General features: G+C 39.1%; 1 protein-coding gene across 1 annotated transcript; it reads left to right on the top strand.

The window, feature by feature from the left end:
* The first annotated feature begins 10,611 nt into the window (after window positions 1-10,611).
* On the top strand, window positions 10,612-22,513 carry slc1a2a (solute carrier family 1 member 2a). The gene is made up of 10 exons (XM_049561974.1): window positions 10,612-10,747; window positions 11,560-11,712; window positions 13,953-14,203; window positions 14,300-14,408; window positions 15,621-15,747; window positions 15,956-16,189; window positions 16,998-17,192; window positions 18,816-18,950; window positions 19,743-19,950; window positions 22,128-22,513. The coding sequence occupies exons 1-10, from the start codon at window positions 10,618-10,620 to the stop codon at window positions 22,197-22,199; spliced, it is 1,614 nt and encodes a 537-aa protein (XP_049417931.1). The 5' UTR covers window positions 10,612-10,617; the 3' UTR covers window positions 22,200-22,513.
* The last annotated feature ends 903 nt before the right edge of the window (window positions 22,514-23,416 follow it).

Below are 23,416 nucleotides of genomic sequence, written 5' to 3'. Positions count from 1 at the left end.
GGTGTTCTTGGATGGAAATGGCGACACAGATGTGCCATGGAATTTCAAAATAAAGGTTCATCCTAAAGATTACAGTATGTGTTGATGTTTCCACTTTGCATCAATGATAATGGAGCCAATTGAATCCATTTACCGATCCGAGTTAGACGTTGGAGCCCTTGCAGTCAAAGGGTCCACAGTGAACTCTTGAACTCTAATGTTAGAATATTAAATTGGTTTTATAGCAATTGTCTTCGTTCCATGGTTTAGGTTGAACAGGTCAGTCTGGGGCCATGGGAAACACACCAGGGCCAAATAATCTTGGTTCATGATCCAGTTTTGGGGGAGGAAGATTGAGAGCACTACCCATAGAGCCTTCAACATGCCAAACTTGTTTTTACTTTTAAATGTTAGCCTGCAGCTATGGGAACATCGTCCAGCTGCTTTGGGTTACTGGGCTGTCTCATAGGGCTTGTGCTGATGTGGTCCAATGCAATGCACAACACTTACGGTTCCTGATTGTGGTATCTGGGGGCTGAGATTTCATTAAACTAGTTCCACTACAGCCTGGTGACACAGAATGCCACATGTCCACACACCTTATGAAGAACTGGAGGGACAGAGATTTGAGTCCCAGTTTCTGTAGATCGGTGCCATTTAGGCTTCATGAACGACAGCGTGTGTGTGTGTGTGTGTGTGTGTGTGTGTGTGTGTGTATTCATTCATACACCATCACTGATGTTCAACACCATTAAGAAAGAATCCGAAAAACGTGTTTTAATCCCTTTCTTTCAGAGCACAAAGGTGACAATATAATTCTGTCCAAAAAATTCCTTGCTTTATGCTCTATGCACCACCACCTACTGAGCTATCTGCACAGCTTGAAAGTAATTTTGTATCGAGGGAGATAAAGGTTTGCAGGTTTACATTCATTTAGTTGAAGGTCTCCATCATCTGAACACCATGTTGTAAAGTAAACATTTTGTCCATTACGGTGGTGTGTTAGATTTTGTAAACAAATACTTTTAGAACTGTAAGTGAATGCAGATGCACTTAAAATTCCTCTTCTAAAATTGATTAAATCCCTAAAACTCCATCCATCAAAATGGCATATTTAGAGGTATTTTCTGTCATTAAAAAATACCTTCATGCATCAAAATGGCTGAGATGTATCGCCACAGCTTTGCCTCATTTAGGATGGGCAAAAAGTGAAAGAGAAAATGAAACTTTACTCGCAAAAGACTGCTTCTCCTCTGATACTCCTCGTTTTGCTGTGGCGTGGAAGTGGTTTCTTAGGTTTGGAACAAACACTCCAGAGTCATTGAATCTGAAACCTCCAGTGTGGAGCAGACTTTAGGAACATATTTACGTAATTACTTGTATGGATTTAAAGCTGCTTTTTGTAGCATTTATAACATGGCTGAATGACTTTTTTCAGCCTTGTTGGTCTTTTTACTGTATTCTACATTTCGTGCACTGTAACGTTTGTTAAATTTTTATAGCTGCAAAATTGCAAACAGAAGCACGAACATATTTGCAGCAGAATTTAACAAGATTTGTGTGAAATGTATTAATTTTGAGAAACATTAGCAATAATAACTCTAACATATGTTCCAATATTGTCACCAGCTGTGACAACGTCATGAAAGGCTGGTATTGTTTTCACTTTGTGAGCCTGTGTGTGTATGTCAACGTGGCAAAATGTGGCCCTGGAGACACAAACAACTACCACCAAGTGTTGTGAGTACTTTGGCAGGTGTTTGTGCCTGTGGACAGATTTTGTCACTGCGATAGTGTCACAACAGTGCAAGCTGCAGTTAAGAAACTTTACGGGTGTGTAGTTGAGGTCAAAATGAAGGCCAGTTTGAGGTTGGATGCAGTCTGAGCAAGGGTGATGGAAGTAGGGGGATAGGAAGCAGGGAAGGGGCCATTGCCCTCTGACTTTTAAGTTGCAGATCACTGTGTTGTGGGTGGTGCAGTTCCACTGCAAGATGGTCTCTAGTTTATGGTTAAGTTTTAAAATGAAACTTCGAGGTGAGAACATGCATTTAGCACCTTAAAAAGTTAGCCTGAACGCCTACACAGCATTCACACTAATGTTATTGTAATCTTTGTCAGTGTATCAGCATTCAAACAGGACAAAAAGGGACTCATGGGACAAAAAAAAAACCTGTAGAAAAGAAAAAGACAGGAAAAAAAGGAAACACTTAACTTTATAGTCATATTAAATATTTTGGAGTCCTTTGTGTTTCCAGCAAGGAACAAAGGTTTCTGTTTATAAATTCAACCGTTGACTTTCACACATGGATGATTGGGGCTCTGCCTTTCTCTTCCTTTGTGTATATATGTGTGTGTGTGTGTGTGTGTGTGTGTGTGTGTGTGTGTGTGTGTGTGTGTGTGTGTGTGTGTGTGTGTTGGTGTTTAGCAGGTGCCTGGAATTAAATTCAGCCCAGTTCCACTGCTTAATAGTCTCTCTAGTTTTTAACATAAAAGGTTCTCAGACAAGTGTAAAATATACATGACTGCATCAGTGTAATGTAAAGTATTAAATAAGCTTTGTTTCTTTTTACACTACACATTTTAATTACTTAGCCAGCAGAATTATTTATAGGTAGTTAGTTATATATTTTTTGTGTCTAATGACCTTGTGCTACATTTAGTCAGTATTAGGGGTCCATATCTGTGGTTCCTGTGAGTAGGATTTGTGGTGTTTGGGACTTTGTTGTGCAGAGACGTGTGCAACAATTCAGTGTGAGCTTAAGTTTCACACAGATAATAACACAGCCTGAATCACAGATCAACATTGCTGACTTGTTTCTGATTATCTGTATTATTGTTTAACTATTGGTTAATTGCCACAAATTGATCCATTATCAACCGAAGCACCCGAAGAATTAGAGCTTTGTTTCATGATTTGTGGAAATATGCTCAGTTATCACTGTTGCAGACTTGTTCTCCGAGTGTGTCTGATTGATCAGTGTGTATGTGCGCTGGATTAGGGTGGCTCAGAACAGATTAGTTAATTATAGGCACCGTCTAAGCGTGGTGTGCGTTGTCAGGTGTTGCAGCATGAGGTCGGCTTGGTGCTGAGGGGAGAAAAGGTGGAGCAAGGTGTGGAATTGCATGGGCAAATGCTTTGCCATGTGCTCTTAGATCATCTCTCTTCCCCCTGTCCACGCTCTGAGAGCAGCTCAGCGATGGGAATGTTCACACACACTTCACGGATATAAAGTGTCACCTGCTCAACACCCTTTTGCCCTGGTAACGCTGCAAACTGCAACTGCCTGTTTCCTCCAGCCGATATTTGGTACTTTAATATTCACTGACAGCTGGCATTTAATTCTCCTTTGATTTTGACCAAACAATTATTTGATTCCAAAGTCACAGGATAAAGTAGTAGCATGGTAAAGCTTTCGTAGTCCCATTTCAGTGACTAAATTATACCGTGGAGTGGTACGGTGGCCCTGAAGGTCAAAACACAACAGCACCTGAGAAAACACAACATTTCATAAGAACAATGACATTTTGCAAAACACAACATTTAAAAGACACAATGGCATGTCACACAACACAAGTTTTTGCACAACGCGGCATCATTTCAGAAAACACTTTTCACAAAACACAACATCTAACAAAACATCACATTTCAGAAAGAACAACATTTCATACAACTCAGTATTTTACAAAACATTACAATTCCCACAAAACACAGTATTTCACAAAACACAACATTGTAGTGTATCGTAAAATTTGTTTTGTTACATGTTGTGTTTCAAAAAATGTTGCTGTGTTTTCTAAAATGTTTTTAGTCGAATGTGTGATTCCATTGACAAGGGATAAAGTATACCGTGGAGTAGTACGGTGTCCCTGAAGGTCAAACATTTAAAAAAACACAATTGCATTTCACAAAATGCAACATTTCAGCAAACAAAACAACATTTTAAAAAAACAACACTGAAGTGTGTAGTGAAATGTTGTATTTTATAAAATCTTGCTGAGTTTTCTAAAATGTTTTTTCGCAAATGTTTTTTGTTAAATCTGTTCAGTGAAATGTTCTGTTTTCCGAAATGTCGTGGGGGTTTTGACGCTCATGGCCACCATAGATAAACATTATTAAAGCTTAAAGCCTCATAACAGACAGCACATCATCATGACTGAGACCACACAGGAGCATGGCAACTGTCAAAATGATAGAATGGTTCCAAAGACCATACGCACCTCAGTTATCATCTTGTCCATATGAAAAGTCTGTAACTCCAACATAAGATCAAAGAATAAATGCTGCCATGGCAACACCGTCACAGTGACTGCATGTACAATGGCCTTGTCACACTGTGAAACTAAAAGAAGCTGTGGTCTCAAAGTATAATCACACTGAGGCCACTCGGTGATTAAGCAGCACTAAACAGCTGCACCACTGAAAAAAAAAAGAAGCTAAAATCACGGTCTGACTCGTTGCAGTTGTTGCTGGTCTCTGCTGAGTGATTTAGGTAAAAAAATAGATTCAGCGCTGGCAGAGCAGCACGGAAAACATTCAGGCTCATATTATGGAACTATAATAAACACACAATTTGTAATATCATAAAAGGTTTATATTTCGCTTGATTCGCTTTTTATTTGCTCTCATCAAAATTATCGAGTCATCTCAAGCAATCCAATATTTAAGACCAGGAACAGAACTGACAAGCCATTTGCATCTTAAACCCTCTAATAAAATTAGTCAAAAAATATGAAATCTTTCCAAAATATGAGCCGTAAATAACGTCTGATTAAATACTCAAATGTGTTGAGGAAACTGCAATCACATTTTCTATTTTGCTCTCACAATCAACTTTTATTCTGCTAAATGAGCTCTCCTTGGAGCTTTTTGCCACTTAATTTGGAACTTATTGTTTCTTGTGAACTTCATGCTTAACATTAATTAAGAGCCTGACATTAACCCTTAAATCTCTGCTTTTCTCCATACTGGCTCACATATTAATAAAGCATACACATAAACAATTTAACGCTGCAAATAAATCATTGAGTTTGCAGGAGGCTTCGTCATGTTATGAAGACCATTTCATCATTCAGTAGTACTAAATCATGTTAAACTCTCCACACGGCGGCACAGATGAACAGTACACATTTGATCAGCCATTATTAAGTGTTATCTGACTCCAATTAATAACAGGAGAAAGCCACATGAGACCCAGAGAGTTATCATTCAAGGGAAACACAGTAGAGCCCAGCTGTTGAAACTCTTGGCAACGTTTTTTGAAAAGGCTGTGCCAAATGAAAGCTCCACAAACTGTGCTCTTTGTGGCTCTTAGTAAATGTCAGTGCTTCTTGTGCTATGTTCTGCAAGTGCATCATATGAATTCTTAAGGTCCCTCTTCACTCAGAAATGTGTTTTTCATCTATTCATGTCTCCTAAAATGTTTGACCATGACTACACTGAGTTGTATCTTTGCAAAGAAGATACTGGTGAAGATTCTCAGTCATCCAGGTCATGGTAACCATTGCCACCAGTGCGATATTTTTTTCTTTTCAAGATACTCAAGCAAATCTAGTTGCCTACGAAATAGCACTTAGGATGTAACTGGACTGGCATTTTCATATTCCTGAAGTGAAACTGACAGTGTCTATGCACTTCCTAAAATCAGAGATTCAAACTTATGCTAGATTGGGTACGTCACTGATACAAAAGCAATCACTGTTTAATATGGGAAACGCATATTGGGAACAGACTTTGACACAATACTAGTAGAAGAAATCTGAAACCTCCAGCACGGAGCAGATTTCTCAGTACAGAGAGCGAGAGTTAGCATTAGCATAGTGAAAGTACTGACAGCACACATGGTAGAGTGCAGTTTTTGGATGAAACCAGATTCTGGGGCTCTCTTCCACAAGCTACGAAAAACCCATCACAGCAGAAATTATTATACACAAACAAACACAAGATGCTTACGACACCAACCATTCTAACATGTCTACTAGTTGCCGATTTTGGTGCACAATACTCCACTCCTCTGGGTCTGGGTCTGACTGAGGCTTAGACATGTATGGCCAAATTATGTATTGCTAACATGCTAACATCGGCCATCTTGTTGTGCACTGCTCTTTTACTGTTGCCATGCCGTTGTTCTGATGACCCGTTACTCCAAAGTCCCAATATTTTAGAAAAAAATGTCCTGTTGGACCAAAGGCTCATTTTCCTAAAAAGAAACGCCCATTGATCCGAAGTTCCAATGACTGGAAATTACACATTTGTCCTGTAGTTAGAAAGACTCATGGCCTGTAATCTGTCATCCTTGAAACAATATTTTCCCTACTGTGAAGAAAGCATGACCTGTCTTACTGTGCCTCTGACTGGCATATCCTTATATTGTTACCCGAACCCTAACCAGTCTCATTCTTCATGCATAACCCTATCAATCCAACCAATGAAGGCAACAAGCACTAGCCAATCAGAGGCAGAGTAGGGCAGGTCAGGTAGGGCCTTCGAAAATATTGGTGTTTGATTTTGGGATAATGGAATTGGACATATTTTCAGATTATTGGGGTTTCGGAATGCTGGGCTGTCAGAGCTTGGCAGCCCCATTTTTTACTTGTCAACCTAGTACTGGAGAAAGTGATGGCAAAAATCCAATCCCAAAAAATTCAGAATCCAATGACGGTGAAAAAATAAATCTGGAAAATCATATTTAATAAAACATCAGCCTAGTAGGCAATTTCAATGTGTCTGGGTGGTACTTTAAAAAAGTATCAAGATAGATAACTTTTTTTTTTTTTGTTTTGTTATTTCTTAAATTTATGTTATCTAATTAAAAAGCTGTTTAAAATATCCAGACTTGATTTGTTTTCTGTGAAGTAGGACCAGTCAAGGAAAACAACTCCCAACACTTATTTTTACTCATTCAGGGCCTCCTGAGGCTAGATGTCTTTGGACAGCCAAAGACACCAACAAGGATTTTCCCTCCCTTGCTAATCTCAGCAGGTTGACTCCACCCTTCCTGTCTGGGAGACTTCTGTCAGACCTCCAGTACAGTCACTTTTTACCTTTACGCACCTCCCCGAGGCTGAATGTGCAGGCATCTGTGATTGTGGATGTACACTGAACACTGAGGAAGAAGTGATCTGCAGATTTTTAAGGACTGAAGAGACCGTTCTGAGGGGGATAAAAGACTTTTTTGGAGGTTCTGACTGGATTTACTAATGCATGAGCCATGACTTTGTTATTCTTTTCACTGACGCGGATGGCTGTGTAGTAGCTCTCCACGAATTTAATTTTAATCCAAAGCAACATTCAAAACAACTGGTAAGCATCATTAGTAGCACGTAGTGATGTGGAAGTAATTTATGAGATGAGTCATCAAAACAGTGGTATTGAAGAGGGGCCATCAAAATAATGTTCAGCAGCTCCAGTGAAGCTTAAAGCTGGATGATGCATGAATGATGCAATGATAGCTGTGGTCTACTGTGTCCAGCGATAACTGCTGTTAGCGTAAATGTCTGTTTAGATTTACAGCAGTAGAAGTCCTGTTGGTGATATACTAATAGACTTCTTTGTCATTACTCTTTAAATACAGCACATACAGTCTGTCACGTTCTGCCCTTTGGCCTTTCATAACGTTGTGTGACTTTAGTTTGCATTGAAAAAGATAGAAATATTTTCTTTCTTGTTACAAAACCGCCTACCATTGTTTGGTCTTAAATGATTTTCCCAGTGTTCTCGGAGTGCCTAGCTGTGCAAAACCAAAGAGAAACTCTGTCCAAACACTGAAGTTTGGTATTCAAATTAGTAATCTCCCACATAACAGTTGTCAGGCAGGTGACGGTGACACCTTGACTTTTCCTGGGAAGCCCCTTTTCTGTTGCATAACTCAATCACTTGAGTGCTGGAGGTACTAATTTTATCCTCTTTAAAAGGCTTAAGTCTCATTAATGCTAGAGCACAGTGTATCAGACAGGCGTGATTGACTTGGCAGTTGTTTTGTCCTCACCTTATATGTTCCCTGCTCCCTTTAATGTCTGGCACAGCCAGCTATTCAAATTGTGAATTATCAATTCTTGAATGTGGGAAGAAGAGAACATTATGTTGCTGCTTTTGATGGGAGGCATTGTCCCCGCTCTGTACTGCGGACTGTCCTGGAGGGAAGTGCTTTTTCTGAAGGAAATGTTTCTTACTAAATCCACAACCTTTGCTGGGAGAAACTTGAGTATTTTTCTGTTGTGTTCTCCACTGGCATTAATATTCCAGGTGTTAAAGTCATGAAGGTTGAGAGTGTTCAAATGTCACGGGCATTCGCTGTTACATAACCGTGCACGTCTGTGCTCTACAGAGGATTTAAAGGCTGCACAGGGGAGAGCTGATCTTTAAGTCAAAGAGGCTTTACGGCAGACCACAACAAACCTGAGCTACTTGTTGCTTCGGTGAGATGACGAAGCAGTAAGATGAAGGATGAGAAATTTGCATCTCTAAACAATTCAAGTCCTCAAAACTCACAGAAAACAAGAGGCCAAATCACTGACTACACACCACAAACACTTAATTGATACATAAAGTATTTGCTTGCAGAAGAAAAAAAAACCTCTGCATGCAGGTTTTGTTGTTTTTATTCAACACAGAGTATCTGGAATTATCATAAATGACTATGCATAGACATCCAACAGAAGCAACAGCAGCAGAAGCAGAGGGGAGGATATGAGTAACAGCTGGTGTTCTGTTTATTCAAATGGAGTAAAAGTGGAATAATTTGTTTAAAATGCAGATTATAAACAGGCTCTTTATTGATTCTGTGCTAATTGTTTGGAAATGTCAGTCGCTAATTATGAAAGGCCATCTGCAAACTTTTTACAACTTTGCATGCATTTAGAGTGCAGAGTGTGCAGAATTAATTGAATGCAATCATGTGTGCATGTGCCCTCATTAATTACTTAATGACAAAGTGATCACCTTTTTTTGAAAAACTAATCTTGTATTCAACATTGTAAATTTACCCCGCAAATGCATTTTTCTGGCACTGAAACACAATGCCATCAAAACTGTTTTTATTTTCCTTTTGGTGTGTTGGGGGCCCTCTTTTCTCTCCTGTTTTGAGTCTTCAGTATCCAGTGTGTTGCCATCTTGTCACCACTAACTCTATTGTTGGCATGATGGGGGTATTAGACAGACGTGTCTCCTCCGGTGCACATGGTGTCACTACTCAATTCTTAGCAAGGGATAGAAAGATATAATGAGTGCACGTTATCCTCGAGGTTCACACCTTGACCAAACAGTAGAAGATCATTGCAGTGACAAGAATGTGATCCCTCACTTGCTTCCCACTATCCAATGGAAATGGCGTTAATGTATGTTGGAAAGCACAACCAAACTTTTCGACTTTTTGTCTGGTAATAATAAAGGTTGTCTCAGCAGCAAGTGGCTGTGGTAAAGCTTTCTATTTGTTCCATACGCCACACTTTGTAATAATACTTCTACCATAAGGCATAGCTCCAACTAGACACTTAACCCCAACTCTGTTTTTCAACATCCTTTAACAATGTCTTGTCGCAGCTGTAATTAAATAGAATTTTAATCACTAAGCATGACTGCTTCTTTATAATTTATATAGTAAACAATTTCATCCAACCTGTTCTAGTTCTCAAGTTGTCAAATACTGACACCTTGTCAAGCCCACTTGCCATCTCATCTCCCACGCACAGGGCAACCTTTACTATGAGAAACACATTGTAACACAGGGTTGATGTTGTGAAATGATCGTGGTTATCTTTGGCTAAAAAACAAATTAAGTTTAGAAAAGATCATGTTTTAGGTTAAAATAAGTACTTTGCTATGAGGATATGGTTACGTGCAAACTAACGTGAAGTCAGTATGTCGCTGACATGAAGTAACTTATGTAACATTATGTTAAAAGATTACTGGCTTTATGTTAGCTACGTAAAGTTACGTTAAAAGAACACTGACTTCTGGTTTCCAATGGGACACAAACAGCAGTCTCCTGGGTGAAAGTCCTGTGTTATTAGACCCACTCATCCACTCCTCCCTCCCACACACCCTACAAAGACTTTCTCACTCTTTGAAATGCGTCAGTTTCTCTGAGTGTCAAATATTGCCGTGGGTGGGTTTACATTGGAGTTATGGTGAAAATACATTGGATCTATTGACATATGTGAAACTGACAGATCCTATTTATTCTCAGTGGGAGTCAGCCACATGATGGATACAGCGTGGCGAACTGATTGACCATTTATCTGAATTTTATGCATAGTATGAGGTCCGTCCATCGCAAACTGAGATCAAACTGTCAAACTAGGCAGAGCTGAACAAATATGAATTAAAATTATTCTTCTGCATTGCCCATTTCTGCTTCAAATGTTTTCAGAAACATATTTTAATGTACTGTTTAGCTGTACAATGATAACATTTATGACCCAGCTGCCATCTCAAAAACAATGATCTCGGAGCAAGCCAGACTGTTTAGGGTTCAGAAACGTCTTTCCGTTTGTTTGGGGGATTTGGTGTACAATATCTTCACCACTGGCTGAAAGCCTGGTGCGTATCATATAGGCAGTAAAGGGTGCCTCCCGGTCTGATTCATCACAGTGAAACTTAAAAATCTGTCTTCTTCCTTTAATTCTTTCAGTGCCAACAAAATGCAGAAGCAAGTGGAAGTCAGAATGGGTGAGCCCCACCTGGAGCCCATCGTGGACCCTCCTGAGAGCACATGTGGCTCTCTGTGTGATAAAATCATGAAGAACATGGTTCTCACTCTCACAATCCTCGGTAAGTTATTGGTCCTGCTACTTCCATCCACAAACCATCCATTTTCTATTCTTGCTCAGGAAGGCTGGAGCCTTTCCCAGCATGCATTAGACAATCCGCCCACACGAGGAAAACATCCTAACTTCACTTAGAAAGCCCCCAGTCTTTCAAATCCAGGACCTTCTTGCTGAGAGGCAATAGTGCCAACCACTGAGTCACTGCTGCTGCCCTACGTGAAGCCAAAACCTTTTACTAAATACCATTTAAATATGAAAATTGTTCACAGCTTCTTTCTTTATGTTAAAAGCATCCAAAAGAAAAGGAGTTTAATGGTGTTCTTTCTCTGGGTTCATACTGCAGCTAAATTACACTGTGATACACTGAAGTGAGGAGCTACTTTAATATTTCATTTGAATGTACCAGAAGCAAATTAAACAAGAAAAATGTGCTCTCTTCAGTGTTCGTCTTTATTGTTTTCAACCACTTCTTTCTTTTCTACATCTGTTGTCAGATGTACAGTAATTAAAAAAACATATGGATCAAAGTTATATTTTCTTTGCATCATTATTTTTATAAAGGTGAAACATTCTTTATGTGACCTTAAGAAGACACATACATTATAATCACAGTATTTATAGGCAACACTATGCCACTGTGACTCTTAGATGATCGGTTGTCATATTAATTAAGACTCACATGAGCAAAAGGTGAGATTGTTCATCACATACACATTAATAGAATCATACTCAGGCACCTTCAGTGTTCAGGGTTAGCATCTCATAGCTCAGAGTCACCTGGTTCGGCGGTTGATTTGTGTTTTCTTGCCGGCTCAGGTGTGTTTCTGGGTTCCATTGCTGGAATGCTGCTGCGGCACATATCGCCTCTCCCTCCTGATGTCATTATGATCATCGCCTTCCCCGGAGAGATCCTAATGAGGATGCTGAAGATGCTTATTCTGCCTCTTGTTGTTTCCAGTCTGGTCACAGGTGGGTGAGGTACAGTAGGTGCTGCAAATGTTCTGCTCAATTTGTTGACAACTGTCCTGAAATGAGGTCGCATGGTGCGACTTGTTACTACCTGAGAGTTGGGTTTCAACAGGAGAGACAGGAGAGTAGGTGGATTTTTTTTTTTTTTCCAGGCATCTTGTTCATGAACAAGACCTGTGAGGAGGCACAGTTCTTTGGCACAATGTGCAGATGTTATTGTTTTTTCATCATTAAAACTATTTTAGTGAAAACCTATAAAATTAGGACTATAAAATGTATTGATATATAATATATGGATATATTTATATTTGATTGGCTGTATACTAATTGTATTGGCAACATTTTCACTGAAATACACATTAAAAAGTATATGGTTGTCCTTTATTGTAATGTAGGAAAATTTGTTTAGCCTTTTTGCTATGCTTTCTAGCTGTACTCATGTGCATCTAGATCACTGCAGACCTATTCAAACAAACTCAATTTATGTTGCAATTTATGTGGCCATAAGTCAAACACATCAAATCACTTGTAAGATACTGCACAACTTTGCTTTACAAACTTTGTTATAAAAGATAACAAAGCTTTGAATATAGTCCCTAATTATAACCCTAATTAAACTAACTGTTTAACAATCTACCTGCCTAATTAAAAAGTAGAGGCTCGGACACTTTTAGCTGTCAGGCCTAAACTTTATGACAACAGCTTAATAACCTGAGATAAAACTAACTAAAAATCTTTCTCCAGCTATCCAGCTATGAGGATAATAATAATCAGCTGCACAAATTATATTCAAAAAGTTGTCTACAGTACAGTGTGCTGACAGATACAGAACGGCCTTTCCATTGTTTTGAGAGTGTGCACAACTTCTGGCCAGCCTTCCTCACCAAACTCTGTTACCCTGCATATGATAAATACTGCTGTTACTCATAATGTGGGTAATTAAACCCTTGAATTCAAACGAAGTCCAACTGTCTATCTATGTACCGAGGTGTAATTAAAGTGCAGTTTTTAAAGTTTCTGACTGAGTCATCTCACTTTGGAAGCAAGTCATTTTAAATTTTCGAGGTCCAGCATCAATGTATCCTCATACCAAAGTTCATATATCTTAGGAAAAGATATGCACATTGTTCATATGATGTCAGAAATTAGCACCATAATATCTTACAAAATAGAGCCCCTATTGTTTAGGTTAAGTTTAGGAAACCATCAACACGTTATGTATTTCATGTACTGTTGACTTTTCCTTGCTGGCAGTGGATGTCAAAATGATGTCAGAAAGATGTCGTCTTTCTCTTCTGTCGGACAGACGTTGAATTTTGATTGGAATGAGAAAAGTGTTGATGATATTTTAAATGTCTAACAAAGTTAGTTTCAGTTTTGTCATTAACATTATGAGGTTTTGTTCATAGTTTACGGCTAAATGCTCTTATTCCATGTCAAGATGACATTGGCATTAACATTAGGAAAATGTTGGATTTTGGTTTCGTAACAACACAATTTTAAACCATCAAAACGTTAACATTACATAACTATTGTTAGTATTCTACATCAAATTGATGATGTTGTTGTCCAGACATTGAATTTCAATCACCCAGCACCACAACCTAAATCCAACCAAATATCAGCATCTAAAGATGATGGTGACCAGTTGGGTTGGTTTCACACGGGACACAAACAGCAGTCTCCTGGGTCAAAGTCCAGTGTTTGTTTGACCCATCCATCTGCCCCAACCACCTTCTTATGCAGACCTCTTCTGTCTTTATATGATGTCAACCGACTCCCTCCTTTGCACTCATCATATGATGGACAACAGCCTGCAGTGAATAGGTCACTTGATCACGGCCTCCTGGCTCATGATTCCATGGGTTATATATGAATTACAGAGCATTACTTTATTTTTTGTAGGTATAAGTATGAACAGTTTTTCCAGTGTATTTGCACAATATGTCCTCACACACGGGACTGTCACAAACACAACACTTATCTAAATGAGGTTAGCCTTATGCATGGAGGCTCCACAGTCCAAATGCTGCAAGCTGGTCTGAGTGGAAGAACATTTGCAAATGTTTAGTGAGGGGAGCTGATCAAATTAATTGTGATTAATAACTACCTAAAGAGGAGGTCGGAAAATGCATAGATTTGACTCTGTTAAATCACAACCTCATCCCTATATGTTAACGAGAGAAGAAGAGATATTGGACACTTACTTTTTTTTCCTGTAAATCATACTATGCCAACAGGACTAGCCGGCTTGGATGCCAAATCCAGTGGACGCTTAGGCACCAGGGCCATGGTGTACTACATGTCGACGACGGTGATCGCAGCCGTCCTGGGTGTGATCCTGGTGCTGCTCATCCATCCCGGTAACCCCAAGCTGAGGGCTAATCTCGGACAGGGAAAGAAGAACGACGACGTGTCCAGCGTGGACGCATTCTTCGATCTCATCCGAAACCTTTTCCCAGAGAACTTGGTGCAGGCCTGCTTTCAGCAGGTAGGAGTCTGACAGAAAGAGTTCGCCCACCACATGATGTGTGATTCATATGTCAGTTTCTCCAACTGTTTGTTCTTTTCTTTGCCTCTTGTCCAGATCCAAACAGTAACCACCAAAGTACCAGTGCCCACTAACAGAACCAAAGCACATCCACATTTCACAGTCAAAAGGTCGCTGCAGTTCAAGAGTGGGATGAATGTCCTGGGTAGGTGAAAAGTTTGAAAACACACCCACTGCACAACTGAAAAAGAAATTGCAGTAGCTGAAGAAAACAAGTTATTTTTTTCAGTTTCAATTACATCATTATTAGAAAACATTAAGATAATATATAGTATGGTAGGGCATTATGTTGGTACTATAGAGATAGCGTGATATATATTGTCTTAGATTTTAGATATTGTAATAAGTAAGTATAAGCATAAATGCTGTCTTTTCTTAGTTTTAAAGGCTGTATCACAGTAAAGTGATGTCATTTTCTGAACTCATCAGACTGTGTTGTTATTTGCCTTTACCCACTTAATCATTATGTGTATCTAAATATTTTTGAAAGCACTAATAGTCAAACCAACAACTTCGCCTTAATATGTACATCAACCAAAACAGAGCAAAAAACAATTCCTCCTTGGCATATGTCAGTTCACTTAACAAACTACACAGAATTCATGCAGTGTACAGCTTGCTGACTAACCTTAGCTTAGGTTACTGTTAGCTTGTTGGTTGCCCAGCTAGCTGTAACTCACGGATCAGCTGTTCGTTGCTTCGAAGCTGATGAAATAATTTGCAAACCAGCCCTGGAGACTGGATGATTAAGCTTACATTATCCTATCAATAGAGTGCTCCAGCATTTAGTCGTAAAACTCAGAATTAAGTTTGCATTTTAGCACTCCTGGCTCCACTGTCTTGAAGTCAGTGGGTTTTTGGTGAGATGCCTGAAATAAGCTTGTGGCTAACCCAAGCTAAAGTGACTTTAATGTTTTGTTCTACGATATAAAATACGTCAGTAAATACCCCACTTGCAAATTTTGAAGCCCTCATGTGTCTTAAGAAAGATGATTGCAAACAAGTGGCTACAACAGACTACAGAGCGTCATCACGCCAAATATGGCTTCACAGACTTCTTGTTTTGGTGACGTTATGGTCATGCATTCTTTTATAGCCTAGCATTAGCTTTTTATTTTGGCAATTGCAGGCTTCAAAAATCATAAAAGTAATTATTTGTGAAGATTATTTTGCTGAACAAATGTGCAAGTACAAACTTTTGTTTGTCACAGATCTTATTTTTTGCAATAATCCAAAATCCAATGGAAAAACCCCATTGGCTTTTACTTGAGGGAACTCTTGTGACACTAACTTCCATGTTGGCTGAAAAAAAAACAACTTCCCTCTATTCTAATTCACTGTATTCTGTGCTTTGCAGGTTTGATTGGATTCTTCGTCGCTTTTGGAGTCATTATGGGGAAAATGGGAGAAAAGGCCAAGCTGATGTTGGAGTTTTTCAACGTGCTGAATGAGATTGTTATGAGGCTTGTTGGTGCAATTATGTGGTAAGTGCTGTCCACTATAGGTCTCACTCCACATTTCAGTGACACCGCCTGACCATTCCACTGATTTTTGCTCCCACAGAAATGATATTGTTGCAGAATATCCCACAGCTATCATATACAATAAATTCAACATACTAACAATAGACCTGCAGACATATGTGAATTTAATGTAAAAAGTAATCCTAATCACAAACGTATGCATCTTCAGGTACTCCCCTATTGGTATTGCATGCCTCATTTGTGGAAAGATCATCTCCATCGCTGACTTGGAGGTGGTTGCGCGGCAGCTGGGGATGTACATGGTCACTGTGATAGTGGGTCTCATCATCCACGGAGGCATCTTTCTTCCACTGATATATTTTGTGATAGTCAAACAAAATCCCTTCACGTTCTTCATGGGAGTTTTCCAAGCTTGGGTCACGGCGCTTGGAACAGCATCCAGGTATGAGAGATTTCTGTCTCGGTTCCTGTTTAATATTCTAGGATTCTGCCTCTCTGACCCTGGTGAGCTCAGTGTGACTGTCTCTAAGCAGGTTTCCTCTGCAGTATGCAGCATGTTTTAATGAATACCCTGATTTCCCTTTTCCTCCATGGCCGTATGGTAAATAACAAAAGGAACCTTTTATTTCAAATGGTGAAGTAGTCTCGCCAGCAATGGCTTCTTCTTCCTTTGGCTCCATGCGGGATAACTTTCCTGTACCCAATGTTTTATTAATGACATAGATGCACTCTTTCCCCTCCTGGGGTGAGCTCAGTTCTCTCAAGTTCTGGCCTGCTCACTGCTCCACCATCTGCGGGAAACACTTATTAATTATCAGACCAAAAAAAGTATACAAAACAACTGCTGAGTCACAACTGCTGTTTTCTCTATGAGATTCACCCTCAAAGTGAATTTAAACTAGCATAACTTTTTGTTTCTTTGGTGAAGTAAAACTCATGAAAGCCTTAGCCTATATTGGTCTATTTTATGTAACAAATTAACAATGAATAAATTACCACAGTTCAGAGTGGATTTATGTCAGTATGAATAGAAGAATAGTGTAATTAAGTTTAAAAACTATTGCAGCATCAAGTGTGACCCAGTCATATTAATTCTCAATGGACAGTCCGTAATAATTAGTTGTAGAGTTCTTTATTTCTGCAAGTTTTTAGTGCCAAATTGGGTGAAGACTTTGCAAACTAAACCTCACTGCATGTTGTTCGTGACTGTCATAACAAAAACTAATTTTTCCTGTTATTTTTTTCCGCAGTGCCGGGACTTTGCCTGTCACGTTCCGATGCTTAGAGGAAAACCTGGGCATCGACAAGAGAGTAACACGCTTTGTCCTCCCAGTGGGCGCCACCATCAACATGGACGGCACGGCGCTTTATGAGGCTGTGGCTGCTATCTTCATCGCTCAGATGAATGGGATTGTCCTGGACTGGGGCCAGATTGTTACTGTCAGGTGAGAATGTGGCTAGAGATGCAGATATCACAGCACATTTGCAAGGTAACATTTTGGCATCAATTAGATGAATTTTCTCTTAAAATCTGCACGGGCAAAAGAATGAAGATAATATTACAAATGGGAAACATGGGTACAGTAAAAAAAAAAAAAAAATTAAAGGGCAGAGTCATTTTCCATTAATTGGGGGGAGGTTCCAAATTAAAATTCCCACACAGCCATTAGCAAAAAGCAGTGATGTATATGTGATTCCCTCCCCTCTCTCAACCACTACACACTTCATTCAATGTCAGTGTAAATGTTAGCTTCGAAGATTGAAGCTCAGAGATGGTAGATGGCACTGTTTTATCATTATTAAAACTTTTTTCGACCAGATGACACATTGAGATTCAATATAATATGCTGTATTTGTACTATATAAATACATTTTGCTCCCTGATAAGTGACATCATAGATACCATGTTAGTTTGACTCTAAAAGTCACAAAATAACACAAACAAGCAAACAAATCAGAGGCAGTGGTAGACTAGCAACTCCTTGTTGTTGTTTTTTTCTTTTTTTTTCTTTTATTTAATCAGAAAAACCTCTTGAGATTAAAAAAACTCTTTTTCAAGAGTATCCTGGCCAAGACAGGAAGCAATATAAGTTACTGACAGACAACATAGAATAAAAAACAGAATAAAAAGGGCAACTACACATGGTTACAAAGACCAGCTAAGATACACCCTGACATTGTCATATAGAAGATTGTGAACAAAAATCCTGCAGCAGAGCTTTGAAACAGCCGAGAGGAACCAATGAAGCAACTTTAAATCCCTCCGCAGAAGATTCCATATACAAGGAGCTGCATACATAAATGCCTACTTACCAAACTCTGTATGTACCCTCAGTGCAAAACATGTTCTGAGATCGGAGAGCACAGCCATTTAGCCATCTTGTGCTCTACCTCACAGCACACGGGAGTTGCTGTTCTCCCCGCTGCCTCAATCGTTTAGTTTGTTTGTGTTATTGTGTGACTTTCGGAACCAAACCAACGTGGCGTCCACAGCAGCACAGGGGTTTATATGTATTGCAGTAACACCATCATGCCAAATCCTGCAACAGGTCACATGGGAAAGGTTTTTGAGGGGTTTGGGAAAATGGCATTTTGACTCTAAAACACACATACTTTAACCAAAATGTGAATTTTAAACACTGAACACTACTGGAAAGCTACAAAATTATATAAAAACCTTAAAATAAAATAAAATTAAATTAAAAAAATAAATTAAATTAAAAAAATAAATTAAAAAATTAATAACATAAAATAAAATAAAATAAAATAATGGAGTCACTTTATTTGACAAAACTTTATTTGTTATAGACATGTTTATCACAATCAATCTAACAATCAGTTTAATAAAGATAATTGTCTTATTTATGTTTGTGTACTGTAGACTCATACACTTCATACATAGTTTGAATGATTAGTTTGGCTATATCAAATATTTAATTTGTCATTATACCATTAGTACTAGAAACACAGTGGCTGAATGTTAACAGTGCTTTGTGGCAGTGGTGTGATGGAGCCCTGCAGCCTGTGGTTTGTCCTCCTGCTGAGAGCTGTCTTTGCTTCATATTTAGTATGACAGCCACCCTGGCCAGCGTTGGAGCAGCCAGTATCCCCAGTGCTGGACTTGTGACCATGCTTCTGATCCTCACAGCGGTGGGTCTGCCCACTCAGGACATCAGCCTCCTGGTCGCTGTCGACTGGCTGCTGTAAGTAACATCAACACAAATGCTATTACTGAAAACAGACAGACACATTCCAACACCGTGCATGGGTTTGTAATTTCTAGGTTTGTTAAAGTTCATGACCAAATGTCTGTGACAATATGTGACGAGGTCAAAGTGAGAATGTGTTGGCGTGCAATATGGCGAGCTCCGTGGAAGAGGACCTGCTCCCTGTGTAGATATGAAGGGCTCATTCTAAGCTTACAAAAACAACTGTTCTTAGTTAATGGTGATTATACACCAATGAAAATAGTAATGAATAGTATGTTCCATTTCTGCCAATAAATCCTCCTCTAATATCCTTTCACTTTTTAATGAGGCCTATTTGAATTTCATTTTCTACTTCAGTTAATTTTCTTTGGATTTCTTGTCAGAGCAGCACATGTGCACACACAGAATGAGTACAATGCAGAGCTAAACTACAGCAGTGGCCAAAGTAGCATCAAAACAGATGCTTGCATTTAATTTGAATGTTTTTTTTTTAACTTATTTGAAACAGTTTTTGTTACCCTCATTACAGAGTGAGCATGTTGTACCGTTCTTTAACATATGTTTTGGGGGTGTAAAAACTCATGCAACTCTGTCAGGCTTCGGTAACATTTTGTTTTTGTAGATGTAGAGTTTTACTTTCATTATGCCCACTCATTGACTCGCTGACATCTCTGTGTTGATCCAGAAACATAACAAACATTTCTTAAAATTAAAAATCTTGTTCTCTGTTTATTTCATTAATTATATTCCTGTATCTTCCACGCCCCTGTCCTCCTCAACACACAGGGATCGTTTCCGTACCTCAGTGAATGTGGTCGGGGACTCCTATGGAGCGGGTATCGTCTACCACCTCTCCAAAGACGAGCTGGACTCCTACGACCAACAGGCCCGGATGGAGGACTTTGACATGGCAAAGACACAATCCTTCTATGAAAATAACACCAACCAGAATGTATACGCTCACCACAACTCAATCTTGATAGACGACTGCAAGGTACATTTCACGTTAACGGACATAGAGACTTGTATGTAGAGAGTCCTCCCCAGCTCTGTGTCTGTGTTCGTCTTTCTTTTCCTTTCTGTGTTTGTGTTTCTTTTCTATGTGACTTCTTATATCTTTGCTTTCTTGTCTATGTGAATAGTAAATGTCATGTTTTCATTGAAAAAAGGTTTTTAAAAAAGGGTGGAAAATCTTCACCTGTTATTCATGAAAGAGCCAACAAGTCCTCCAACCCTTAAAGCCACATAGGTTGTTTGTGCTGACCCTCTAATACAACCCACAGGAGCGTTTCCTCAATTGTTGGTGGCAAGAGATCAACACATCCTCATACCTAAACAATAGAATAGGTCATTTGCCAAAACAGTTTGTATTGCACTTTTTAACACATAGTTAACGTGGTTAGATTTATTACTCGGTTTAAGTTTAGGAAAACATCATGGTTTGAGTTAAACTAACTATTTAGACACATACATACATCAGGTATGTTGCTTTAGTTAGCTAACATGCGGTTGTTTTATGCCCGGTTCACACTACACTATATCAGCCTGACGGTGTCAGCTCGGATCGTGGATGACAATGAGTGTCATACGAGATAATCCATCGTTTCATCTCGTGTAGCATGACATAATAGACGACGACCAACGAATCAAATTAAAAGCCCCTTATAACTTCGGTTGAAAGAATTTCTTCATTTTCTAAAAAGGCTTCTATTGTGAAACATTTGCAGGAGCTTGTTGTGAAGCAGTGCTTCAAAGCTTCAAATGTAGCTCCTGTCATCTAGTGGCATTTGTTTTTACATTACTACAATAACATTTTGGCTGGCACATGAACACCCACAGTGACTAAAATAATCGTAATAATAATAAAAATAGGATGAGAATAATCCAACGACATCACACGTGCCGTGAGAGACGACCAGCAGTGATTGGTCGTGGGCTAACACGCAGTCTATCATGTCTGTCGGCCAAGTCACGGGACGATATTATGACTCTACAATCATCTAATCTGACATGGTGACTGTCGGAACAGACGAAAATGTCATGTAGTGTGAACCCACCGCATAAAAGAACTTCATGTTGATTTTTGGTTTCACACAGGACACAAACAGCGGTCTCCTGGGTCAAAGTCCTGTGTTTGTTTGACCCGTACATCCACCCCAACTTCCTCCTTTAGAAGGAAGTCAGGTGACGCAGAATTACAACACTAGAGGTCACCACCTAACAATAAACATAAATATGGGTTGTAATTAGCTGCTTGCACAAACAACCTATGGGGCTATTATTGGGGGGAGGACAATCTTGAAAAAGCAGTTTTTGTGGTACCAGGTTCAACAAAAGCAAAGTTTGTTTTTTTTTTTATATTATACTTTTGTTTATTATCCTCAAAAACTCTGTTTTACTCTCATGAAATCCAAATGAAAGTGTTTACTTGTAAGCATCAACCATTCCAAATGCATTGTCTTGTACACAATTATATTTGACTTGTATTCCTCTGTGGTATGTTTTCATTTTATAAGGAATCTGTTCTTTTTTTTCTTCTTTCGCCTACTTAATTGGACATGTATTTGTGGCAGCCCTGACCAAATTACAGTTTTCAATGATTTTTTTCCGAGTTTTTGTAACCAGTGGTATACATAAAGACTGCTTTCACCATGTTTCATCCAAAGTAATGCATACATTCATGAAATGCCTATCAAATATCCTCTCCTATCAATATTGTAGTTAACAAACGAGAGCAAAGTCATTGTTATTTTTAGAGTCTTTCACTCATGCAGTAGAATTTTGTTGATATTTCATTGTCTGTATGATGCAACTACTGCATGCTGATGCTAAAGTTGCATTCTCATTATTTTTGATGACTGAGTATTGTAATTCGGTTGGGCAGAGAATCCATAAAATACATGGCCAACTCTGAAAAGCTCTAATTATCCTGGTTTTTATATAACCCTGTAACTGACAAACCACATCAATATGTGAACAGCATCACTGTATCATTGTATCAGTGTATGAGGTGACATGTTTTTCAATGCTGGGGACTGACACATTAACTCTGCCCCAAGGTCAATGACTTGAATGTAATGATGCAATGGCTTCTCTGCTCCCAACCGGTGACAGTTTGTAAATGACGGTGCCTTGGCCCAATAGTTAGTTGTTCTTGATAATTGCTTACAGGTCACCATGGGCAAAAATGGCAAGACTGCAGAGTTCTCTCTTGTTGAGGAGGGACCATGGAAATGCGAGTAAAGCAGATCCAGATGCTGCTGCGCCTTACCCTGAGTTCCAACAGCTTTTACTTTCTGCCGACACAACTGTAAATATCAACAAAAAAAAAAAAAAAATCACAAAAGAAGAAAAAAAGTGAGCATTAGCAGAGTCGACTGTACCACAAGCACGGACTGTCGGCCAGTCTTTTTTATCTCAGCTACCCATCCGGGTGGAGCAAAACTACAGATGAACTCTTATTAGATCTTGCATTTGCACTAAGTAGACACAAACTGTTATGAATTGGTGCATTTCATGCACTTTGTAGGGAAGAATAAATGATTCGGTTGACAACACTCAGGGCCTTACTTGGTGTTGCTGCAAGCTTCCTGTTCTGTCAACGAAAGAATTCATCAACCTTGTGCAACATCTCATTTTTCTTTTATATCGAAGCATTTTCTTTGTAGCTTAAAGGGCAGAGAGATGATACGTGGATGATTGTTTTTGCCAGGTGCATTTAACATAAGGACCATGTAAGAGAAGCTGGTGTAAAGGACTCAGAACATATGTTACAGATCAGACGTCATTACTGAATGGCTGGTATTATCAGTGTGTATTTGTGTATTCCGAGATGCTCTGTACTCTTCTGACATGTCCATTAACACCGGAGCAGAGGTTTAAAATAATGCAAGCTGTGTCTATGAAAACAGATCATGAACTGAAGGATACAGTGCTTTGTGTGGCATTATGATGTAAGTGATGGTTAAACACTTTGTTACCTTTGACTGTTTGACTTATGGGATTACATCCTGATGTCACACACACATGGACAAGCCTAAGAAGCACAGCTTAGGACTTAGAGCATAAGAGCAGAGGGTGTGTCCTCTAAATGTGGCAACAAACAGTACAGGATGTGTTGTGGAAAGCTGTAAAGCACACCGCAGAGCACGTGAAGGGTGCCCTCACAATTATTTATTTATTTATTTTTGTATGTATGTTCTTTATGAGTGAAGCACTGAGTTTCTGTCTGTAGTCAAAAAATATGCCTGTGTACTGCAATGTCTGTGTGTTCATGTGTGTTTCTGAGAGCAAGAGGAAGATTAACAAGAAAGGAAAGTTGGAGGTTCAACATGAGAAAAAGGTGCAAGTGTCTCTCAAACTCTCAGCAGGCCAGTGCATTGCTCTGTGTTTTATTTCAAACTGTTAATTTCTTTGCTATATGACAACCTTGCCTTGACTATGTCAACTGCAGAGTGCAC

The sequence above is a fragment of the Epinephelus fuscoguttatus genome, linkage group LG2 (genome assembly GCF_011397635.1).
Source record: "Epinephelus fuscoguttatus linkage group LG2, E.fuscoguttatus.final_Chr_v1".
In the NCBI taxonomy this organism is placed as follows: domain Eukaryota; kingdom Metazoa; phylum Chordata; class Actinopteri; order Perciformes; family Serranidae; genus Epinephelus; species Epinephelus fuscoguttatus.
The sequence above is the reverse complement of the archived record's forward strand: the minus strand, read 5'-3'. Positions and strand labels throughout refer to the sequence as shown.